At 43.0% G+C, this 25735-nt stretch overlaps 1 protein-coding gene across 1 annotated transcript in view; it reads left to right on the top strand.

Moving 5' to 3' along the window:
* The window catches only part of PPP2R5C (protein phosphatase 2 regulatory subunit B'gamma), a 100680-nt gene that overhangs the window by 9660 nt on the left and 65285 nt on the right, over positions 1–25735 (top strand). Inside the window, exon 3 of the mRNA XM_056545924.1 lies at positions 3632–3791. Coding sequence (XP_056401899.1) covers positions 3632–3791 — 160 coding nt within the window. The remainder of the gene's footprint in view (positions 1–3631; positions 3792–25735) is intronic.

The following is a 25735-nucleotide window of genomic DNA, read 5'->3' as shown; positions in this document are numbered from 1 at the left end:
TCAGCTGTTGCAAAACTACAACTCCCAGCATGCCCGGACAGCCAAAGGCTGTCCGGGCATGCGGGGAGTTGTAGGTTTGCAACAGCTGGAGGCACCCTGGTTGGGAAACACTGGTATAGGGAGTGTCATATTTGCCTATGCAGTAGGATGCGTTTTAGACATCCATTTTTAGGTATACAGTATATTGGGATGTCCTAGCCAGTCATTACTATAATGCAGCTGATCCTGGTCAATCAGTTCGGGCATGTTCATTCGGCCCAAAACATGCGTAACATCTGCCCAGAAAACATGAGTGGACATTCTGCACATTTGAATGTGCAAACGGGCACTAGGACTACTCAGAAATACGCCGTCTCATATACGGCAATGTATTTCCGAGTGGAATCTGCAGAAAGAATATGTCTAACATGTCTATTGTTCCTGTGAATGCCAGAATCTGGGTATTTCTGCCGCGTGCACACTGCAGCAGAATCCCATTGAAATCAATGGGACTCTGCTGCAGCAGAATATTCCTGTGGAATTCCGCTCGGAAATTTTTGCCCTGTGAACATAAGCGAATACAGAATTTAGTTTGTACATAGCATGAGGTTAGATCCACAATAGAAAAGTACATGTCATGCCATGAAGAATACTTTGTAGGAGGTGTCAGCCTTTTATCACCATCTAAAGTTCATGTATATAATTACTCTACATATAAAGTTGAGTCACTTTGTAAGTACGTAACACAGTGATTCCCAGCCAGGGTGCCTCCAGATGTTGCAAAAATACAACTCCCAGCATGCCAGCTTGCTGGGAGTTGTAGTTTTGCAACATCAGGAGGCACCCTGATTGGGAAACACTGACATAACATGTTATGTTTCCAGTTGCAGCCAGTGTTCTACTACTATAGTTCTGCTATAGCCATCAGGAACAAGTAGAACACCTAACACCATGGAGATTCTTTGCAATATTTTCTTTGTTAAAGGGGTATTCCAGGCCAAAACTTTTTTTTATATATCAACTGGCATCGGAAAGTTAAACAGATTTTTAAATTACTTCTATTAAAAAAATCTTAATCCTTCCAATAGTTATTAGCTTCTGAAGTTGAGTTGTTGTTTTCTGTCTAACTGCTCTCTAATGACTCACGTCCCGGGAGCTGTGCAGTTCCTATGGGGATATTCTCCCATCATGCACAGCTCCCGGGACGTGACATCATCATTGAGCAGTTAGACAGAAAACTTCAGAAGCTAATAACTATTGGAAGGATTAAGATTTTTTAATAGAAGTAATATACAAATCTGTTTAACTTTCCGGAGCCAGTTGATATATATATAAAAAAAAGGTTTTGCCTGGAATACCCCTTTAAAGCATGAAATGGCTAACGTCTACATCGGAACATAAGTGAAAGAGCTGAAGCGTAGCTAGTTATAGATTCAATAGTTTTTAGATATAGTATTCATAACGTACCGTCATTCCTTGCTGAGGCTTAAAGGGGTATTCCAGGAAAAAACTTTTTTTTTTTATCAACTGATGTAAATTACTTCTATTAAAAAATCTTAATCCTTCCAATATTTAGCAGCTTCTGAAGTCGAGTTATTCTGTCTGGCAACAGTGCTCTCTGCTGACATCTCTACTTGTCTCGGGAACTGCACATAGTAGAAGAGGTTTGCTATGGGGATTTGTTTCTACTGTGGACATGCATTGAGGGGGTGTGGCTGTGACATCACGAGCCTCCGACGCTCTAAAGGAATGCCGGGTGCAGCAGGGTGATCGCGGGGGTCCTGCTGCTGAGGACCCCCTTTGGATAGGGGATAAGATGTCTAGGGACGGATTACCCCTTTAAGATCCACTCATCCAAGTCTGCCATCGGGCAAATGTCCAAGCTGAACCTGTTCACGTCTAGCGGCCATGCAAGAAAGAGGCAATATCTGTTGCAGAAAATATATATTACCCTAAAAATAAGTCACAGGGTAAATAATACATTGCGTAGGGTGTAAATCTAAAGCCCTCTGTGAGACAGAAACAATGAGAATGATTTGCTGGGAGATGAAGCTTTAAAAACTAGACAGATGGCAAACATCATCTCACTACAGATCGTACAAGGACTACAGCTCTCATCAGAAGCAGAATAAACCTTTTACATCCAGGACTCACACGTGACGTCTTTTCTGTTTGGAGTCGTCCACTTGTCCTTTTTTTCATTCAGTTCGGGTTGAAGATTTTTAGCTGTGTCTGAACTATGCCGTGTGCAGCCCACAGATCTTTGGGTCTTCACTCTCTATACAAGTGTGCCCCAAACTGTGTGCCCCAGCTGTTGCGAAACTAAAACATTCAGCATGCCTAGACAGCAAGACTGTCCGGGCATTCTGGGATTTGTAGTCTTGCAGTGGGGGGTGCAGTGGGGACAGGCGGGGCTCTGTGCAGTGGGGACAGGCGGGGCTCTGTGCAGTGGGGACAGGCGGGGCTCTGTGCAGTGGGGACAGGCGGGGCTCTGTGCAGTGGGGACAGGCGGGGCTCTGTGCAGTGGGGACAGGCGGGGCTCTGTGCACTTTGGGCTCACATAGCAGGCTGCATGACAAGCCAGGATACTGCAGAGCCCTGCTTGTCCTGCACACCCCTTCTGTATTTTATATTTAAAAAAATGTACATTATATAAAAAGTTTTTGCAAACAGGTACACTTAATATGGTATCAGAGTGGCCTGGTATGTTCCGGATTAGCAGATATTTTGGACTTTAAAAATAAAGTAAATATAGCTTACATTTATGACTAGGGCAACATGGGGACTTTTAGATACTGAACATGAAGATCTGTCACCTTAAGACATGTCATCTAAAGATGGTCCTGGGTCGCAATGTGACCTCATTAACCAGTTGTGTGTTGCCAAAGCCGCCCTGTAACTCTAGACTTAAAATCACACAAATATTTTGTTGTTGACTAAAGAATTGAATATTAAAACCAGTATTTCAGCCCCTAAAAACATATCCCCTATCTACAGAATAGAAAGGTGTTCTCCAAACTGTGCAAAACTTCAAGCCCTGACTGCCTTGATGGAAGTTGTATATTTATTTATTTATTTATTTTTAAACTGTGTTCCCGAACCGGTGGCTCTTCAGCTGTTGCTAAACTACAAGCTGCAAGAGCTGGAGAGCCGCAAGTTGGAAACAGTGCTTTAGATGAGTGGTCTCCAAACTGGACCTCCAGCTGTTGCAAAACTACAACTCCCAGCATGCCCAGACAGACCTTGCCCTCAAATCCAGTATCAGAGTGACCTGGTAGGTGCCGGATTTGCAAATATTTTGGACTTAGAAAAGCATACAGAAGTGAATAAAATGCATCTACACACACACAATATAAATTTGTGTGTGTATAATATATATATATATATATATATATATAACAAAACGTTGCACATGGGGAACCAATAAAACTGCAGCTCTTTGCACAATATACAGAGTCTTCCATTCTTCCATTACTGGTGCTGTGTCCTTGGCACTTTGTTGTTTGGCTGATCTTTGTACCACTTTTGGGGCTTCATGATGGTCTGGTTGCACCCTGTATCTGTGGCCATACGTTTTAGTAATTCTCTTTACATGCCTTTTGATGGAATTCGGTACAGTTGTTAATTATTGTATTTCTTTTTTAAACTTTAGGGTTCTAACAAGAAGGCAAACAATTCCCCCCCACCAACTCAGGTATCGAAAATTAAGGTACCCACCCCTCAAACGGTTGTGAAGAAGGAAAAGCGACAGAGCTCCTCAAGATTCAACGTGAGCAATAACCGCGAACTGCAGAAGCTGCCGGCTCTGAAAGGTAAATGTGTGGCTTCATTGCTCGAAATTGCGCAATGTACATTTTACTTTCTTGCTTGCGCCGTTCACTCAGAAAATAACTATCTTCCTCTTGTTTGGATGAAGGTAGCTATAGTTACTGGTGTATAAGGCCTGGTGTTGTTCCTGACCCGTTATTCAGAGGGGACGTACAGGGAAGACTTATCAGCAATTCTGTACAATTATTGGAATTAGATCCTTTACAAGCGTTGTCAGCAGGATATGGGCACAATTCGCTGCAGCCTGTATTAGTTTTTCTCAACCAGGGGGCCTCCAGCTGTTGCAAAACTACAACTCCCAACATGCCCGGACAGCCAACGGCTGTCCGGGCATGCTGGGAGTTGTAGTTTTGCCACAGCTGGAGGCACGCTGGTTGGGAAACACTACTGTATTATATCACTTTTCTGTTCAGAGAGGCTGTCACGATGCCTGCTGGAACATTGCAAATAAGTGAACCAATCACGTATACAAGATCCCATAAATTATGCCAGAGAAGCAATATTAGGGTTAAAGGTGGAAAAAAAAAATTTTTAATCAACCAAAAAGATTAACAGATTTGTAAATAATTTCTATAAAAAAAAAAAAAAAAAAAATCTTAATCCTTCCTGTACTTATAAGTTGCTTAATACTACAGAGGAAATTCTTTTCTTTTTGGATCTTTTTTGTCTTGTCCACAGTGCTCTCTGCTGACATCTCTGTCCATTTTAGGAACTGTCCAGAGCAGCATATGTTTGCTATGGGGATTTTCTCCTGTTCTGGACAGTTCCTGACATGGACAGAGGTGTCAGCAGAGAGCACTGTGGTCAGACAGAAAAGAAATCCAAAAAGAAAAGAATTTCCTCTGTAGTACTCGTTAGTACTGTAGTATTAGCAGATAAGTACTGGAAGTTACAAATCTATTTGTCTCCAGGTTGAGTGTGGTCTTTGCCGCTCAGTTCCATTGAAGTGAATGGAGCCAAGTTGTAATACCACACACAACCTGCAGACAGGGGTGGTGCTGTTTTTGGAAGAAATAAGCAATTATTTTTTTTTTTGTTACCTCCAGTTATATATCATCCTTTTTCTAAATAACTTGCAGAGTAGATTCTGTCTCTAAACAGCATCACGGACCGGTCGTTGTCCATGTTGCAGGCAGCTTATGTCTGTGTTCTAGGAGACGACGTCTTACGCTGTCTCCTGGATTCAATATGGCAGCCTGCACAGAAAAATCCCAACAGATATGACTGTCTGTGCTGCTATTTTTTTCTTTTTTCTTTATAGAAGTCCCTGTTCACATCATGATTTTTGCATCCATCAAACGTATTGTTGAAATATTTTAAAATCGACTTATCAGAAATAAACTCTGGTGCATCTAAAAATCATATTGTACACTTTTATTGGTCACCTCTGTGACCAAAGGGCGCGTGCTCCATACATAAGGGTAGAGTGAGTGCCATGCAGGAGATCACGGGGGTCCAATCAGTCAGACCCCCCGCGATCAGACACTTGTACCCCTATCCTTTGGATAGGGGGTATACTGTCCTAAAGTGTAGTACTCCATTAATACTTTGCTTAACTCTGCAAATGCAAAAATCAAGATGAAGGGGGCGGAGACCTGCACAGGGAGGCCACGCCCCCTCCCTTTGAGAGGAATTCAGACTAGTGAGCTAAATTTAAATAAAAAAATAAAGGTTCTAGACATATAAAAATTAGATGTACATGGTCAGGATTAGGCACTGAGTGATACATTTCAAAAATGTTTTTTTGTTGGAGCTGACGGGTACACTTTAAAAATTTACCGACACATGCTGACTGCATGCAAAGTGCATGGATGCATACCGGTCATAAAAATACTTATAGCATATAATTATAAATGTGTTCACAAAACAGTGTGAACAGAACCGAAGATGCATCATGACAAAACTCATTATGGTTGCAAAAATGTAAGTTTATTGTTTAGTTAAAATGTAAACCCAGTAGTAAGCTGACGTCTGAGGTTACGGCATTATTTTGAGGTTTGAGTGGCATAACTAATGAATGGCTGCGGCTGCTGCTCACAATTGTCATATATAAAGGTTTAGCTGCATCTGGAGCTTACTATGAACAAAGCGCTGTTCTCTAGGCACCCGGGGTCTCCACACACCCAGGGGGTTCCACATACAAGTCCACAGTATTAATTAGTAAAACGCCAGCAGTTTTCTCCTCCTGAGGGGCATGCTGGAGAATGATGAGGGTTACGTTGGATTCACATCACGTTTTTACCAATTCGGGACCGCATACGGCTGAGGGGGGGGGGAGCTAAAACCTTGTGCTCGCGTATCCCTGCCGTATGCCGCCCATATAATGTATTTCAATGAGCCGACTGGATTGAACCGGTCGGCTCATTTTGCCCTGTATGCGGTTTTCCCACCACACCTAAAACCGTGGTTGACTGCGGTTTTATGTCTGGTTGAAAAAAACATACGGGGCAAAATGAGCCGACCGGTTCAATCCAGTCGGCTAATTGAAATAAATTACATACGGCAGGGATACAAGAGCACAAGGTTTTAGCTCCCCCCAGCCGTATGTGGTTCTGTATTGGTAAAAACGTGATGTGAACCCAGCCTTATCACATTGTGGTGCAGCATGTAGACCATGAAAATGTTCCAGCTCTCCGGTAAGTGCTAAAACATTGCAAACCAGTTATATCTGTCAGTGTGAGGTTTACCTGAGTAATTTGCTAGATGCAGCTTTTTCTCTTTCCCAACCACTTCCAACACTTTTTTTTATTGCTTTACATCTTCCTATAAATGTTCGTATGACTTTCTTAAAGGGGTACTCCGGTGGAAAACTTTATTTTTTATTTTTTAAATCAACCGTGCCAGAAAGTTAAACTGATTTGTAACTTCCAGTACTTATTTGTGGCTGTATACTATAGAAGAAATTTATTTTCTTTTTGGATTTCTCTTCTGTCACGACCACAGTGCTCTCTGCTGACACCTATGTCCATTTATTGGAACTGTCCAGAGCAGCATATGTTTGCTATGGGGATTTTCTCATGCTGGGAGTTGTAGTTTTGCAACAGCTGGAGGCACACTGACTGGGTAAGTCTGCTATATACTATATAGGGCCTGGGGTAGAGATGCATGGTTGGACAGCCAACAGGATGAGGCCATGTTTAGACAGTGGAATTTCTGTGCGGAATTCCTCCGAAATTTACTGCCCTTAGACTTTTATGGGACTCTGTTGTCCTATTAACAAGGCAGAATTTCTGCAGCATCAATTCCCCATTCCGCAAAATTTAAAGACCAGTCTTTCATTTTGCAGAATTCCGCAGCTGAATCCCATTAAAGTCAATAGGGCTTTGAAGCTTTGTCGTCATGGTCGGCAGAATGTACACAGTTGTCTTGGATTCATGTTTGATGAAGGGCGACATCTGGATGGAGTCGATCATCCAGTTTCTCTTACACTACAAGTATACGGTTTATTGGCCTACTGTGAATCAATGCTAAAATGCAGCAGTAATGCAGTGTATGAACACAGCCTTAAAGGACAACTGCAGCGGCATTACACTTAAACCCCTATCAACAGGATAGGGGACAAGTGTTTGACCGCTGGGACCCCCCCCCCCGATCTCCCTGTTCACACTGAGGAATTGGAGAGGAATTTTTTCACACTGGGGAATTGGAGAGGAATTTCCACGAGTAATTCTGCTCGCTTTTTCCACTCCAATTCATTCAGCAGTGAAAACCCCCATAGAGTTGTGCAGAATTTCTGCCCCTCAGTTCACACTGAGGAATTTCCTCAAGCAGAATTCTGACGAGGAAATCTGTTCCGCTTGAAGAATGAACATGTTCTTTCTTTCAGGCGGAATCAGCATCGTTCTCCCATAGAGATCAATGTTATTTTATTTATTTTTTTGAGTCAGAAGCATTTCCGCGCGGAATTTCCGCATGAAATATTTTTTTTTTATGAATAGAAATACTTGATACTCCTCCTCCGCATGAAACCTGCATTTCCGCGCAAAATCTCTGTGAGTTCTTGTGGAAAAGTAACAATATTTTGAGGCAGAAAATGTCTGCTTGATTTCCGCCCCAATTCCTCAGTGTGAACATACCCGAACGGGGCGCCGCCATAAGTGCTCATGGTGAGCGCTAAGGCGCGTAGCGTCGACCTAGACGTCGACGGGGACGCCCCGTCTCCTCCCCGTCCCCATACAGTTCTATGGGGAATGCGGGGAGGCACGAATGCTGCCTCTCCCATAGAGATGTATGAAGGAGGCGTGCCGGCTTCCAGTACTTATCAGCTGCTGTATACTACAGAGGAAGTTCTTTTCTTTTTGAATTTCCTTTCTGTCTGACCACAGTGCTCTCTGCTGACATCTCTGTCCATTTTAGGAACTGTCCAGAGTAGGAGTATATCCCCATCTCAATCCTCTCCTCCTCTGGACAGTTCCTGAAATGGACAGCAGCAGAGCACTTGTGGTCTGGCAGAAAGGAAATTCAAAAAGAAAAGAACTTCCTCTGTAGTATACAGCAACCTATAAGTGCTGGAAGGATTGGGATTTTTTAATAGAAGTAAATTACAAATCTGTTTAACTTTCTGACACTACTTGAATTAAAAAACAAATGTTTTCCAGTGGAGTACCCCTTTAAATGGGTACTCTCATTAAAGAAAAACGGTCACCAGTTTCCCCGCACTATAACCCGATACACCGGGTTATAGTGCGGGTGAACAGGAGACCGATGCAGGGTCTCAGACTGCTATACCTACCTGCAGTCCGGCGCCTCGTTCCTCCAAAGGTCCCCCTCTTTCAGCGCTCACTTGCTCTTTGAGGCCGGTTTCCTGTTGCGTCACTCGTTCCTCCCATATATAAAGAGATCCGTGTGTATTTAACCCTTGTATGACTGAGGCCTTTCTGTGAGGCTGAAACTAGAGATCGACCGATTATTGGTTTGGCCGATATTAACGATTTTGGACGTTATCGGTATTGGCAACTACCTTGCGGGATAATCCGATGATGCCCTGCCCCCGCGCTCCGCACCCCACTGCCCTGAGACAACCTCCGCCGCTGTCCCATTGCCTCCCCCATCCCCGGTTTTATAATTGCCTGTTCTCAGGGTCCGTGGTACTTCTGGCTCCTGTGCTGCGCAATGACGAGGGACGTCCTCAAAGCGACGTCACCGTCAGTGCGCCCAGTGACAGCTCAGGACTCCGCCGGAGCCAGAAATTATCGGCTATCGGCCCCAAAGGCCACATATTATCGGCCCTAAAAAAATCGATATCGGTCGATCCTTAGCTGAAATGCGTCACTTTGTTGAGTCCGGTGTGATGTCTTCAATGGCTATATAGTAAAAGTGCTGTTCCAGAGTCTGGCGCTGGACAGTGTCTCTTTTTTGCACATCATTTTTGCTATTTCACTACTTATGGTAAATAACCTCTTTCTAATGTACTTTGTTTAAAAAAAGTGAAGTTTTCTATGTTTTATTTGTGTTTTAATAAACTGCCACTAGGTGTCTCCCTACTTGTCCAGACCACATCCCCCCCCCCCCCCCCCCCACAATCTCTTGCACAGACTTCGGACTCCTGCCCAGTCCAAACACAGTAAGTGCAGTCTGGAGTGCTGAGGGGAGGGGGGGGGGGTGCAGCCTTAGCCAATCATAGCTTCTTTCACACTTAACTGCCGTATGCTGTTAGTTGCAGAGTGAGGGAGGAAGTTCTCCCCTGTATGGCTTCTGATGATGTCACACCTGCTGGGGAACGCCCCTTCCCAGTCTGTGAATCTGACTGAGACTAAGCAGAAAATACAGAGCAATATCAAGGTAGAAAACTAAAAAATAATAAAAATAAAGGCAGGGGGAGGTTTATCATGATTGGGGCAGTGATCTGGGCGGGTTATAAAATTCATAATGTTAATGAGAGGTACTCTTTAAGCTGACTGTGTCACCTATTTATACTAGGGATGTCCAGATACTGGTATCGGTACTGTATTTGCGCCAATAGCAGATATTTGTGCTCATATAAATGTTCCTGATACCTGCGGACCATACATAAATAAAAAGCCCTTTTACCTTCCCTCCCCTCCAACATCCTTTCATAGTGTGGTAGGTCCTCCACCACTCCACTTGCAGGGGAAAGTCCTGCACCACTAACAAAGGGAAGGATGTAGAGGCCTCAGTACGGGAGAGGAGGGACGGTGAGTGGGATTTTTCTTTTCTTATGGAGGGGATTTATTCGGGGAAAACTACTTATTGGGGGGAATCTATCGAATAGGAGGTTTCCTACCTACCTGACTACTAGGATGCTTTCTCCTCAAAGAGGAGGGTTCTCTACCTACCTACTGGGTGCTTCTACCTAATAGTGTTTCCCCCTCACAGGTCGTGTTTTCTGGATTAGTCTTTCACTGGTGATGTCTGATTCACTGCTCATAATTATATCACCTGTGAAAGACTAATCCTGAAAACATGACCTGTTGGGGGGGGGGGGGGGGTCTTGAGGACCGCGCTTGAGAAACACTGACCTAATAGAAGGCATTCCCTACCTACCTGTCTTCTGGGGGCTTCTACCTAATTGGGTTTTTTTCCTACCCCTTAAAGTGCTTCCACTCGTTAAATGGACAATCCCTACCTATTTTCTCGGAACTTCTACATAATAGAAGGGATTCCCTACCTACTGGGGGCTTCTACCTAATAGGGGAATTCCCTACCTACCTACTGGGGGATTCCCTACCTACCTACTGGGGGCTTCTACCTAATAGGAGGGATTCGCTACTTGCCTACTGGGGGCTTCTACCTAATGGTGTGTGGGGGGGGGGGATTTCCTACCTACCTACCGGGGGCTTCTACCTAATAGGAGGGATTCACTACCTACTGGGGGCTTCTACCTAATAGGAGGGATTCTCTACCTAACTACAGCACTTCTTGGTATTAGTTATTTTGTGGGGGGGAGGAGAGTCTCAGTGGCTGGACCACCAGCAGCCGAAACTTCAGAAGCTTGTAAAAAGGATTGGTGCATGAAGAAGCTCCTGTCGGTGTTAATCTGCCAGTAAAGAGGAGCTAAGGGTTTATTGCTGCTCCCACAATGAGGAGAGAGGACGGTGATCCCGGTGGCTTTCGCTGGCGTTCATGTCACTGACTCTTTTCGCACTTGGCTTGAGACTTAACATGACGATCTGCCAAATAAACAGTTTCCTCTCTTTCATTTTGTTAAAGTTTCATCCTTGGCTGTAAAGCCTATTAAACTCTGTCTGTTCTTTTGTTGGAATATTTAGGCCCAGCCCATGGGGCATTGTCACGTCCTCCAATACATTCTTGTCGGAGCGTCGTTCTGATACCTGTCCTCGTGCTGAGCATCTACATGAGGCTGTATCCAGGTATCCGAGCTAAAACCTGTACTGGGGGCTTCAGCACCCTTCCCTGCTGGATTATACTCTATCACAGTGGTCTTCAACCTGCGGACCTCCAGATGTTGCAAAACTACAACTCCCAGCATGCCCAGACAGCCAACGGCTGTCCGGGCATGCTGGGAGTTGTAGTTTTGCAACATCTGGAGGTCCGCAGGTTGAAGACCACTGCTCTATCCTACAGTTGGACTTTATACTTTTTTTTTTTTTTGTTTGTTACCCTCTAAGCCCTGTGTTACTGCATTGTCAAGTCAATGAGGGAAAGGAAATCGGTATTGACGGCAGTGGTTTAGCAGCCATGAGCAATGCTAAAAGTCTTCCCTATATCCCCGCCAGTGGGCATTGGAGTCAGATGCGTTTATACCTTAAAGGGGTATTCCAGGAAAAAACTTATATATATATATATATATATATATATATATATATATATATATATATATATAATCAACAAAGTTAAACAGATTTATAAATTACTTCTATTAAAAAAATCTTAATCCTTTCAGTACTTATGAGCTTCTGAAGTTAAGGTTGCTCTTTTCTGTCTAAGTCCTCTCTGATGACACGTGTCTCGGGAAACACCCAGTTTAGAAGCAAATCCCCATAGCAAACCTCTTCTAAACTGGGTGTTTCCCGAGACACGTGTCATCAGAGAGCACTTAGACAGAAAAGAACAACCTTAACTTCAGAAGCTCATAAGTACTGAAAGGATTAAGATTTTTTTAATAGAAGTAATTTATAAATCTGTTTAACTTTGTTGATTGTTGTATATATATAATCAACAAAGTTAAACAGATTTATAAATTACTTCTATTAAAAAAATCTTAATCCTTTCAGTACTTATGAGCTTCTGAAGTTAAGGTTGTTCTTTTCTGTCTAAGTGCTCTCTGATGACACGTGTCTCGGGAAACACCCAGTTTAGAAGAGGTTTGCTATGGGGATTTGCTTCTAAACTGGGTGTTTCCCGAGACACGTGTCATCAGAGAGGACTTAGACAGAAAAGAGCAACCTTAACTTCAGAAGCTCATAAGTACTGAAAGGATTAAGATTTTTTTAATAGAAGTAATTTACAAATCTGTTTAACTTTCTGGAGCCAGTTGAGATATATATATATATAAAAAAAAAAAAGTTTTTTCCTGGATAACCCCTTTAATTTGTAGCCTTTTATGTCGGTGTTCCCCAACCTGAGGGGCTCCAGCTGTTGCAATTGCAGCTCTCCTCATATGGCTATATTAGTGTTTTCCAGTGGCTATGCTGCAGTGGGTGGGAGGGATTTACTGATGGATAGCCACACCCCCTGGAGGCCATGTGACTAAGGACATATTATCTCTTGCCACATGGAATGCTGGGAAAGGTCAGAGACAACAGTAGAATAAATAAACCTGCACTACAGCACTTCCGTATGTGGATCTGGGCATGAAAACGGGACATAGTGGAGCACGGAGGTAATAAAAGCAAATTACACAGTATTATATCTTGGCATCAGGGACCCAAATGATGAAGAAAATAAAATCCTGGAATAGCCCTTTAACATTACATGCACTACAGTGATCCCTCCACTTACAATGGCCTCAGGTTACAATATTTTTTACCTTGAAACCTGGCACTCCATACAATGCTACATACAGTCCAGATCTGCGAAAAGTGTCAATGGGAATGGACATTTCACTGGTGAGACACCCGTATTACTGAAGTGCATGCACTGACTGGTGTCTGGTAGCACCCCCTACAGTACAGGGAGGTATTACATGTTCTGTACTACTCTTTACCTGTATTACTGAAGTGTATGCACTGACTGGTGTCTGGTAGCGCCCCCTACAGTACAGGGAGGTATTACATGTTCTGGTCAACTCTTCCTCTGGACAGGTTTTGATAAATCTCCCCCCAAAAAGTTAAGGGACCCTGAAGAAGCTCCTGTCCTCTACATAGACAGTCAATACAGCTCCAGCAGATCCTTATTACTTTTATATGTAAGGATTTGCTTCATCTATATTTATCTAATTTATTTATTTATTTATTTTTTTTTTTTTAACCTCACTTTTTTTCTATTTTTGGGTGACATTTTGGGGATTCAGAACCAATTACCAGGTTTTTATTGTTTCTGTTATTCTGGTTCTATAGTTTGACACCAAGGCCTTGTTCCCTCTATACTTGTCAAAAAAAAATTATAAAGGAAATAATGATATTCCTCCTTTCCCTGGTTCCAGAACAGTATTCAAGCAATTTCCCACTTACTATTTCTGCTCTTGTCTGTTCTGGGTGCATATATTAAAATACATTTGCTGCCTAAATCTTCATGACAGGCACATTTTGATGATAGATCTCGTGTGTGAAACCTTTTCTTCAGTGACTGTAAATAATACTTTTCCCTTTATTACATCTTTTGTCTCTTTTCTTTGTGTATTCGGTATCGATATTTGACACGTATCTGTGGTTTATCATTTCTGATCCATTCCTCCCCAGGGTAGTAAAGTATTTGTGATTAGGCGTAATCTATTTCATGACAAAGCTGGAATGAGTTTAGCTCCCCGGAATAAGTTCATACATCATCATACATATAGGGCCCCATTCATATAATGAAAGCCTTAAAGGGGTACTCCGCCCCTATCCAAAAGGGGGGACCCCCCGCGATCTCACTGCTGCAACAGGCATTCGTTTAGGACCGGAGGCTGATGTCACTGCCACGCCCCACTTGTGATGTCACGTCCATGATCCCTCAATGCAAGTCTATGGGAGGGGGCGTGACTGCCGCCACGCCCCCTCCCATAGACTTGCATTGAGGGGGCGTGGCTGTGACTTCACGAGCGGGGCATGACCACAACATCATGAGCTTCCGCCCCACATCGCCAGTCTTCAGGCATGGTGTGAAGTTCGCTCTGTGCCCCGAATGTCTGGGGTGCCACAACCAAAATCGGGGTGGTCCCCAGTGGCGGGACCCCCGCGATCAGACTTCTCATCCCCTATACTTTGGATAAGGGATAAGATGTCTAGGGGCGGAGTACCGGTATAGGAAAATCTATCCCCCATCCTAAGGATAGGACATAAGTGTCAGATTGCGGGGGTCCGCTCCCTCCTGTACGGCGCCCCGGCTCTCCTTCTTAATGGGGCTTTTGCCTACCGGACTCCCCCTCTGTGCAGCTCTATGGGAAGGCTGGAGATTCCCGAGTGCAGCGCACAGTCTTTCCCATAGAGATGCATGGAGGGGGCGTGTGGCCTGCCGCTCCGTGTGAAGATTGACATGCCCCATTCAGAACTAGAGCTCCCAGCAATCGGACCCTCTTCGATCTGACCCTTATTCCCTATACTCTGTGCTATTCCATACAGAGATTACAATTAAAGGGGTATTCCACTGGAAAACATTATTATTATTATTTTTATTATTATTATTTTTATTATTATTAATAATAATAATAATAATAAAATATATATATTTATATATAATATATATATATATATATAATATAATTTTATTTATTTATTTTAAATCAACTGGTGCTAGAAAGTTAAACAGATTTGTAAATTACTTCTATTAAAAAATCTTAATCCTTACAGTACTTATCAGCTGCTGTATGCTCCACAGGAAGTTCTTTTCTTTCTGAATTTCCTTTCTGTCTGACCACTGTGCTCTCTGCTGCCACCTCTGTCCATGTCAGGAACTGTCCAGAGTAGGAGAGGTTGGCTATGGGGATTTGCTTCTACTCTGGACAGTTCCTAAAATGCACAGAGGTGTCAGCAGAGAGCCCTGTGGTCAGGAAGAAAGGAAATTCAAAAAGAAAAGAACTTCCTGTGGAGCATAGAGCAGCTGATGAGTACTGGAAGGATTAAGATTTTTAAGCTTAAGTAATTGACAAATCTGTTTAGCTTTCAGGCACCAGTTAATTAAAAAGAAAATTTTTTTTTAATCCAGGGGAGTAGCCCTTTTAAGGTATATATCATGCTGTGCAGATTTTTACAATGGAAGTCTATGGGTGCCGCATGTCTCATCTATACGGTGACCTTCATTAGAGCAGTGTATCCCTACCAGTGGGCCTTCAGCTAAAACTACAACTCCCAGCATGTCTGGCTAGTTTTGCAACAGATGCTGGTTGGTAAACACTGCATTAGAAGGTTATCAACAGTGCTTTAAAGGGGTACTCCGGTGCCAGAAAGTTAAACAGATTTGTAAATTACTTCTATTAAATCTTTACCCTTCCAGTACTTTTAAGCAGCTGTATGCTACAGGAACCATATCAGGAACTGTCCAGAGCAGGAGAAAATCCCCATTGCAAACCTATGCTGCTCTGGACAGTTCCTGACACGGGCAGCAGGTGTCAGCAGAGAGCACTGTGGACAAGACAAAAAAATTTATAAAAAAATAAAAGAATTTCCTCTGTAGCATACAGCTGCTAAAATGTACTGGAAGAGTAAAGATTTGTATTTATTTATTTATTAATTTTTTTAAATAGAAGTCCTTTACAAAGCAGTTTAACTTTCTGGCACCAGTTGATTTAAAAAATAAAATAAATGTTTTACACCGGAATACTCCTTTAATGCAGTGGTCACCTTCAGATGTTGCAAAACTACAACTCCAAGCATGCCTGACAGCCATTGGCTGTCCAGGAATGCTGGGAGTTGTAGTTTTGCAATGTCTGGAGGGCCACAGTTTGGAGACCACTGCTTTAGGTGATCATACTGATTATTCGAGGGGCATTCGCCGGACCCCCGCCCGCCCCTCATCATATAGAAACCAGATAGATCGGTCTCTTCAGTGTTTGGCAAGTGTATAAAGCCTTCTGACATGTTGCACTTGTAGTCGGTGGCACCTGATTAATAAGAAGGGGGCCAAAGCGCATGTGACTGGGGCATCTGGTTTACTTCACAGAGGCGACCTTTGTGTGTTCCTGCAGAGAGATTCATTATTTAGGGCTCCATTGTTTTTGCCCTGTAATTGACAATGAGCCCCGTGTCCTGCGGGTTACCAGCAGTACAGCGCTCCGCAGCTGGAGGGCATCGCCAGGTTCTCGGGTGCCGCCTTTTATTGTACAGAGGGAGAGGTTACCTCTTCAGCCGTGAAACCGAATAGAGGGAACACTGGCACCAGCTCCAAAATAAAAAACAAAATAAAAAAATAAATATTGCACATTTTATGTATACAGCTCCAATGCAGTCTAATGTGTCTTCATGTCTACAGGTTATAAACAAACCATGTGCGGGGAAAATTATTAATGGTATCACACTTGAATTTATTTTTAATTTTCTTTTTAAACTCTTCCAAGAAACGGCTTCAATGCAGTTTGGTACAGTTAGTTGCCTGCAACAATTTGGAGATTTATTAATTGCAATTTTTTTTGGCTAATAATTAATTATTAACATTTTTGCACACTCGCACCAGCCTGGACCGCACTTAGAAATTTGTCTACATCTAAGCTGCTTTGCTATCTGCGAAGAACGTGATAAATGTGGGGGAAGTGCAGGTGATGTACGCCCAGGCAAAAGAGGGTAAAAATAACTTTATTTACACAGACAATGATACTTTCCTTGCTTTGTGTATTGATATTTTAATGTAATTATATGTTGCTTCATCTTCTGTTGACTTTTTGAGCACTCTAGATTTAGCATAGAAGCTGTAAACACAAATCTGTAGAATATATATATATATATATATATATATATATATATATATATATATATAATGTGTGTGTGTGTGTGTATTTATATTATTAAATTTTTTTTTTTTTTATCCAGACTAGTTTCAGAATTTCAGTTAGTGTTTTTTTTTTTTTTTTTTTTTTTTTTTTTTTTTAATTATTATTATTTTTTTTTCTAATTTCACACACCAGTTGTCTTCTGCCCCATTCTGGGTCTGTTATGTTAATGGTTTCAAACTGTGGCCCTCCAGATGTTGCAAAACTTCAACTCCCAGCATGCCCGGACAGCCAACGGCTGTCCGGGCATGCTGGGAGTTGAAGTTTTGCAACATCTGGAGGGCCACAGTTTGAGACCATCGATTAAAGGGGTACTCCCGTGGACCACTGTTTTTTTTTATTTATTTTTTATTTTTATTTTTTTATCAACTAGTGCCAGAAAGTTAAGCAGATTTGTAAATTACTTCTATTAAAAAATCTTAATCCTTCCAGTACTTTTTAGGGGCTATATACTACAGAGGAAATGGTTTTCTAAAATGTTCCTAAAATGGTCAGCAGAGAGCACTGTGGTCATGACATCAGAGAAATCTAAAAAGTAAAGCATTTTCTCTGTAGTAAATAGCCCCTAGAAAGTACTGGAAGGATTAAGATTTTTTTAATAGGAATCATTTACAAATCTGCTTAACTTTCTGGCACCAGTTGATTAAAAAAAAAAAAATTCCACGTGAGTACCCCTTTAAATGGATGAAATAACTGAGCGGATGCAAGTTGTCCTTAATTTTATTGGACCGCTTGCATCCTTCGGCATCAGTTTACTTCAGTTCATCTTTTTCTGTCTGTTTTTGTTTTCTGTTTTATTTTTTATCCCTTGGTAAATGTGAACCTAGCCTAACGGGGAAAATCTAAAAAAAAAACAACAAAAAAAAATTATACTCCTCCTGTAGCTTTTGATCCAATGCCACCATTGCCCTGGAGTAAATGGTAAATGTACCCTTGTGACATCATCATGCACTCAGGCTGCTGCGGACAATCCCTGGGCTCAGTGTTCATGTTCACTTCCCTTTGCACGTGATTGCTGAGACAGGGGATTGGGACCTGTCTGGATCCATTAGTCATTTGTGACACCCAGATTGCACACTTGGTGGCAGTATAAACAGAAATCAGGTTACTTTTTTAAAATAAAATATAATATGGAAAATGTTTATGGGAATATAAAACCGGTGCTACCTGCCAGTCAGGGATATACACTGCTCAAAAAAAAAATAAAGGGAACACTTAAACAACACAATGTAACTCCAAGTCACTGACACTTGTGTGAAATCCCACTGTCCACTCAGGAAGAACACTGATTGATGATCAATTTCACATGGAACAGACAACAGGTGGAAATTATAGGCAATTAGCAAAACACCCCCAATAAAGGAGTGGTTGTGCAGGTGGGGACCACAGACCACTTCTCAGTTCCTATGCTTCCTGGCTGATGTTTTGGTCACTTTTGAATGCTGGAGGTGCTTTCACTCTAGTGGTAGCATGAGACGGAGTCTACAACCCACACAAGTGCCTCAGGTAGTGCTGCTCATCCAGGATGGCACATCAATGCGAGCTGTGGCAAGAAGGTTTGTCTGTCAGCTTAGTGTCCAGAGCATGAAGGCGCTACCAGGAGACAGGCCAGTACATCAGGAAACGTGGAGGAGGCCATAGGAGGGCAACAACCCAGCAGCAGGACCGCTACATCTGCCTTTGTGCTGGGAGGAGCAGGAGGAGCACTGCCAGAGCCCTGCAAAATGACCTCCAGCAGACCACAAATGTGCATGTGTCCACTCAAACGGTCAAACAGACTCCATGAGGGTGGTATGAGGGCCCGACGTCCACAGGTAGGAGTTGTGCTTACAGCCCAACACCGGGCAGGATGTTTGGCATTTGCCAGAGAATATTGTGAAATTTGCCACTGGTGCCCTGTGCTCTTCACAGATGAAAGTAGGTTCACACAGAGCACACGTGACAGACAAGACAGAGTCTGGAGTCGCCATGGAGAACGTTCTGCTGCCTGCAACATCCTCCAGCATGACCGGTTTGGCGGTGGGTCAGTAATGGTGTGGGGTGGCATTTCTTTGGGGGGGGCCACACAGCCCTCCATGTGCTTGCCAGAGGTAGCCTGACTGCCATTAGGTACTGAGATGAGATCCTCAGACCCCTTGTGAGACCATATGCTGGTGCAGTTGGCCCTGGGTTCCTCCTAATACAAGACAATGCTAGACCTCATGTGGCTGGAGTGTGTCAGCAGTTCCTACAAGAGGAAGGCATTGATGCTATGGACTGGCCGCCCGTTCCCCTGAATCCGATTGAGCACATCTGGGACGTCTCTCTCCATCCACCACAGACTGTCCAGGAGTTGGCGGATGCTTTAGTCCAGGAGGACATCCCTCAGGAGACCATCCCCCACCTCATCAGGAGCATGCCCAGGCGTTGTAGGGAGGTCATACGGGCACATGGAGGCCACACACACTACTGAGCCTCATTGAGACTTGTATTAAGGACATTACATAAAGTTGGATTGGCCTGTAGTGGGGTTTTCCACTGTGATTTTGAGGGTGACTCCATATCCAGACCTCCAGGGGTTGATACATTTCATTTCCATTGATAATTTTTGTGTGATTTTGTTGTCAGCGCATTCAACTATGTAAAGAGGAAAGTATTTCATACGATTAGTTCATTCATATCTAGGATGTGTTATCTTATTGTTCCCTTTATGTTTTTGAGCAGTGTATTTATAACCTTCGCAGCATCACACATGGTTAGCCGTCCATTTATACTACACAGTGCACATGATCTGATGCCTCCCTGAACCTGCATCCATGGTTTATGGGGTATTTTTTTTTTCTCCCTTGATATTCCTGACAGTCGCTGATAAAGAGAGTAATGTATGTGCACAGTGACCTCACCAGCAGAATAGTGAGTACAGCTCTGGAGTATAATATAGGATATAACTCAGGATCAGTACAGAATAAGTAATGTAATGTATGTACACAGTGACCTCACCAGCAGAATAGTGAGTACAGCTCTGGAGTATAATACAGGATATAACTCAGGATCAGTACAGGATAAGTAATGTAATGTATGTACACAGTGACCTCACCAGCAGAATAGTGAGTGCAGGTCTGCAGTATAATACAGGATATAACACAGGATCAGTACAGGATAAGTAATGTAATGTATGTGCACAGTGACCTCACCAGCAGAATAGTGAGTACAGCTCTGGAGTATAATACAGGATATAACTCAGGATCAGTACAGGATAAGTAATGTATTGTATGTATACAGTGACCCCACCAGCAGAATAGTGAGTACAGTTCTGGAGTATAATACAGGATATAACTCAGGATCAGTGCAGGATAAGTAATGTAATGTATGTACACAGTGACCTCACCAGCAGAATAGTGAGTGCAGCTCTGGAGTATAATACTGGATATAACTCAGGATCAGTACAGGATAAGTAATGTAATGTAATGTACACAGTGACATCACCAGCAGAATAGTGAGTACAGCTCTGGAGTATAATACAGGATGTAACTCAGGATCAGTACAGGATAAGTAATGTAATGTATGTACACAGTGACCTCACCAGCAGAATAGTGAGTACAGCTCTGGAGTATAATACAGGATATAACTCAGGATCAGTACAGGATAAGGTAAATTTAGACTTGTTCACACAGGGATAGACGGTTAAATGTCATTGGGTAATGATGTCTGTCTCTGCAGTTTTAACTTCTTTTTTCTATAACCTACTTAGCAATTTTCTTTATGTAATTCTTCAGTTAATGATGATCGGCCTCGCAGGATCTGCAGATGACATATAGGCTGCAGCCAGTCACCCGACTCCACGTTCTCCCCGCACCGCCCCCCGCAGAGCCGCACAGTTGAGAAGCTTTTAATTGAAGCCACATCTTCTGTTTTACCCTAATTGATATTAATATTTATTATCTTTGGGTCTATGGATTGGCAGGTTGTTGAATTTAATGAATTTAAAATTGCGCCATTTCCCATGACGTACACTCAGCTGAGCATGCATCTTTATTTCTGTAGTAAGGAGGGGATGGGCAGCTATCTAATACTTTTGCAGCAGCTTCTCTTCTTGGTGAAATACAACATGCCCAGTCCAATATATTGACTGTGAATGGCATAGATCTGTGTTTCCAAACCAGGATTCCTCCAGCTGTTGCAAAACTACAACTCCCAGCATGCCCGGACAGCCTTTGGCTGTCCGGGCTTGCTGAGAGTTGTAGTTTTGCAACAACTGGTGACACAAATGTTGGCAACACAGCTCTACGACATTCACAGACCATTCAATGTCTATGATATGGCAGAAGTTTATTAAAGCATCTGGTACATTTTAAAGGGAAATCTGTCATGTGTCATCTGCACCAACCTGTCAGTACAGACAGATAATGCAGGTGACACCGATGACAACCATACTTACCTGGTCCTGTTCCGTGTTTCGGTTCTCCCACTATCAGCCCAGAACAGAAGATGGTGGGAAAAAGGGAGCAGGGACAGGTAAGTATGGTTGTCATCAGGGTCACCTGCACTGCCTGTCTCTGTACATGAAAGATTTCCCTTAAGGGTGCGGTGACACTATGCAATTCCCGCGGAATTCCGTGCGGTTAATGGGTTTCCGCAAGACCCGTTCACACTCATAAATTTCAGCGGTATATGAAATTGTTCATTCTTTGTGCGGAATTCCGGCAGCACTGCATAGCCGTCAATGGTGACGGCACAGTACCGCGGGATCCTACCGCCGACGGTGGCTGCCAGGCTGAAACTCCGCTCGCTGAATTCCACAGTGTGAATGCACCCTAAAGCGTACCTGTCATTTCAGGGGATTCAGGGGATCATTTTTAGGATGCACTGCCTTTTTTGTGTTTGTACATTAGGAGCAGCACTATTTCTGACCATTGTATAACTTGCATACGGTATTTTTCAGCAGATTTCTGCTCTGCAGGCTTCATCTATAATTTGCAGTTCTCCCAGAGCTGGTGGGAAGAGCTCCCTCTCCATAGACTTGTATTGCTTGTCTTGCAAGACACAAGACAAAGCTAAGCGGATTTTCAGATTGAAAATACATTCTTAAAGTAGAGGAAGAAGCTTGATAACAGGAGAAAGAGAAGCATTTTTGTTCAATAAGATGTATTACGAAGCTTCTTATATTCGCTTGTACTATTGAGCTATGCAAAACGTGTTCAAATGACACTGTGCTTATTTAAAGGGGTACTCCGCCCCAAGACATCTTATCCCCTATCCGATTTTTTATTTTAATTTAATTTTTTTAAATGAACTGGTGCAAGAAAGTTAAACAGATTTGTGAATTACACAATAAAGAAAAAAGAACAGAAGGAGAGCAACTCTGTATAATGGTGGTACCAATGTTAGGGGTCTGCGGCAGTTGTCGGGGTCCAGTTACTCCGTGATACCTGCGGGGTGCATGCAATTAGATAAAGTATCAATAAGTAACAATAAAAGAATGCAGCATTCACTCACCGCAACAACGGCATCAATGTTCCCGGCTGGAAGGGATCGCGGGCCGGCGTCTTCAGGACTTAAGGACCGTTCCTGTAGGACCCTCCCACAGGAACTGTCCTTAAGTCCTGAAGACGCCGGCCCGTGATCCCTTCCAGCCGGGAACACTGATGCCGTTGCTGCGGTGAGTGAATGCTGCATTCTTTTATTGTTACTTAGATTTGTAAATTACTTCTATAAAAAAAAATCTTAATCCTTCCTGTACTTATTAGCTGCTGAATACTACAGAGGAAATTCTTTTCTATTTGGAACACAGTGCTCTCTGCTGACATCATGACCACAGTGCTCTCTGCTGACCTTTCTGTCCATTTTAGGAACTGTCCAGAGCAGCATATGTTTGCTATAGGGATTTTCTCCTACTCTGGACAGTTCTTAAAATGGACAGAGATGTCAGCAGAGAGCACTGTGCTTATGATGTCAGCAGAGAGCACTGTGCTTATGATGTCAGCAGAGAGCACTGTGCTTATGATGTCAGCAGAGAGCACTGTGTTCCAAAAAGAAAATAATTTCCTCTGTAGTATTCAGCAGCTAATAAGTACTGGAAGAATTAAGATTTTTTAATAGAAGTAATTTACAAATCTGTTTAACTTTCTGGCACCAGTTGATTAAAAAAAAAAATAATTCCACCGCAGTACCCCTTTAAACTATTCCCTCCATGTTCCGCTCCTGGGGAGATGAGATGCAGGTGCAGGACCCTCTCGTCCCTTTTTATAACCTTCCTAGTCAATTGAAGGAAATGGACCCAGCGAGGGAGGAAACGTGACACGCAGGATTCTCCATTGTCCTATGAAAAGGGAAGATAGAAGTCGGTGCCATGAAAGTGTCATGCCGGCAGCGGCTGAAAACCATCAAAACGCTGACCCTGAATTATCCTCCAGAAATAGCCGTATCCCCACGTTACCTGAGCACAAAGGATTAGTGTCCAGTGGATGGAGAGGACGGTGCACGCTACAGATTTACATCATTGTGTAATGGGTTTATTCTATTTCCTTTATCTGTGTTATGTCAACCTGTTAATAGGGGAATTGGATAAATAACTACCCCAAAGTAATGTCCCTGGATCGGACGTGGGTGTTTATAGGCGATCTTCCCTCACTGGCTTAGATGTTCAAGTGCCGTGCTTCTGCTTTTTTTTTTTTTTTTTATAACCATTCTGTTATCTTAATCAGTGGAGCTTCTGGTCTTATGTAATGACTAGAGATGAGCGAACTTACAGTAAATTTGATTCGTCACAAACTTCTCGGCTTGGCAGTTGATGACTTATCCTGCATAAATTAGTTCAGCTTTCAGGTGCTCCGGTGGCTGGAGACTCTTTCCTAGGAATGTATCCACCTTTTCCAGCCACCGGAGCACCTGAAAGCTGAACTAATTTATGCAGGATAAGTCATCAACTGCCGAGCCGAGAAGTGCGTGACGAATCGAATTTACTGTAAGTATGCTCATCTCTAGTAATGACCAGTGACTATTAGCTTAAGGCTAGGTTCACACCGTGGAATTTCTGGGCAGAATTTCTGCCGGAGATAGAGCTGGCGGCACTAGGACCGCGCGGACTACATTGCCGTCCCCATAGATGGCAATGTATTTTTGAGCAGATCTCCCAAAAGATCCACCCAGAAATGCATTGCAGTCTATGGGGGCATCAATGCAGTCTGCTCAGTCCTAGAGCCGCCGGCTCAATCTCTGGCAGAAATTCTGCCCAGAAATTCTGCAGTGTGAACCTAGCCTAAAGGGGTACTCCGGTGGAAAACTTTATTTAATTTTTGATTCCAGAAAGTTAAAGAGATTTGTAAATGACTTCTATTAAAGATTCTTAATCCTTCCAGTACTTATTAGCGGCTGTATACTACAGAGGAAATTCTTTTATTTTTGGATTTCTTTTCTGTCACAAGCACAGTGCTCTCTGCTGACACCACTGTCCATTTTAGGAACTGTCCAGAGCAGCATAGGTTTGCTATGGGGATTTTCTCCTGCTCTGTACAGTTCTTGCCATGGACAAAGGTGACAGAAAAAAAAATCCAAAAAGAAAGTAATTTCCTCTGTAGTATACAGCAGCTCATAAGTACTGGAAGGATTAAGATTTTTTAATAGAAGTAATTCACAAATCTGTTTAACTTTCTGGCACCAGTTGAATAAAAATGTTTTCCACCAGAGTACCCCTTTAACATGCGGGTACTCCGGTGGAAAACAATTTTTTTTTTTTTATCAACTGGTGCAGGATAGTTAAACAGATTTGTAAATTACTTCTATATAAAAATCTTAATCCTTCCAGTACTTATCAGCTGCTGTATGCTCCACAGGAAGTTCTTTTCTTTTTGAATTTCTTTTCAGTCTGACCCCAGTGCCCTCTGCTGCCACCTCTGTCCAAGTCAGGAACTGTACAGAGCAGGATAGGTTTGCTATGGGGATTTTCTCCTACTCTGGACAGTTCCTGACTAGGACAGAGGTGTCAGCAGAGAGCACTGTGGTCAGACTGGAAAGAACGACACAACTTCCTCTTGAGCATACAGCAGCTAAGTACTGGAAGGATTAAGATTCTTACATAGAGGTAAATTACAAATCTGTAAAACTTTCTACCACCAGTTGATTTTTTTCCCTTTGGGGTACCTCTTTAATTTTGTGTCATCCCTTTTTATTTGTTGCCTGCTCCTTTTATATTGTAACATGCTTTATACGTGCACAGACTCCTTCATATTTTACCCCATGGAGTATTATCTTCTGGGGCATTTCACATGGGTATTACACCTCCCTCTGCCCCCTCAGGGCTGAAGGATTGTATATTCTACCGGCATATGAAGCATCTCCTGTTATTTAATTTTTATTATTTAGTTTATATTGGTTTAATACAGTATTTGTTTATTTTTAAAATGATAAATTTGATACTTATGTGCAGCTGATGCAATGTTACATTAGTTCTTCTCTGACAGGTTCTTCCAGTCCTTATTGCAGTGTTTCCCAACCAGGGTGCCTCCAGCTGTTGCAAAACTACAACTCCCAGCATGCCCGGACAGCGGCATGCTGGGAGTTGTAGTTTTGCAACAGCTGTAGGCACCCTGGTTGGGAAACACTGATAACTGGTCCAAAGGCTGTCTGGGCATGCTGGGAGTTGTAGTTTTGCAACAGCTGGAGGCACCCTGGTTGGGAAACACTGTGATAACTGGTCCAAAGGCTGTCTGGGCATGCTGGGAGTTGTAGTTTTGCAACAGCTGGAGGCACCCTGGTTGGGAAACACTGGGATATCTGGTCCGAGGCTGTCTGGGCATGCTGGGAGTTGTAGTTTTGCAACAGCTGGAGGCACCCTATTTGGGAAACACTGATAACTGGTCCAAAGGCTGTCTGGGCATGCTGGGAGTTGTAGTTTTGCAACAGCTGGAG

Source organism: Hyla sarda, chromosome 11, assembly GCF_029499605.1.
Source record: "Hyla sarda isolate aHylSar1 chromosome 11, aHylSar1.hap1, whole genome shotgun sequence".
Taxonomy (NCBI): Eukaryota; Metazoa; Chordata; class Amphibia; order Anura; family Hylidae; genus Hyla; species Hyla sarda.
Note: the sequence above shows the minus strand (reverse complement) of the source record. Positions and strands in the feature narration are given on the sequence as shown.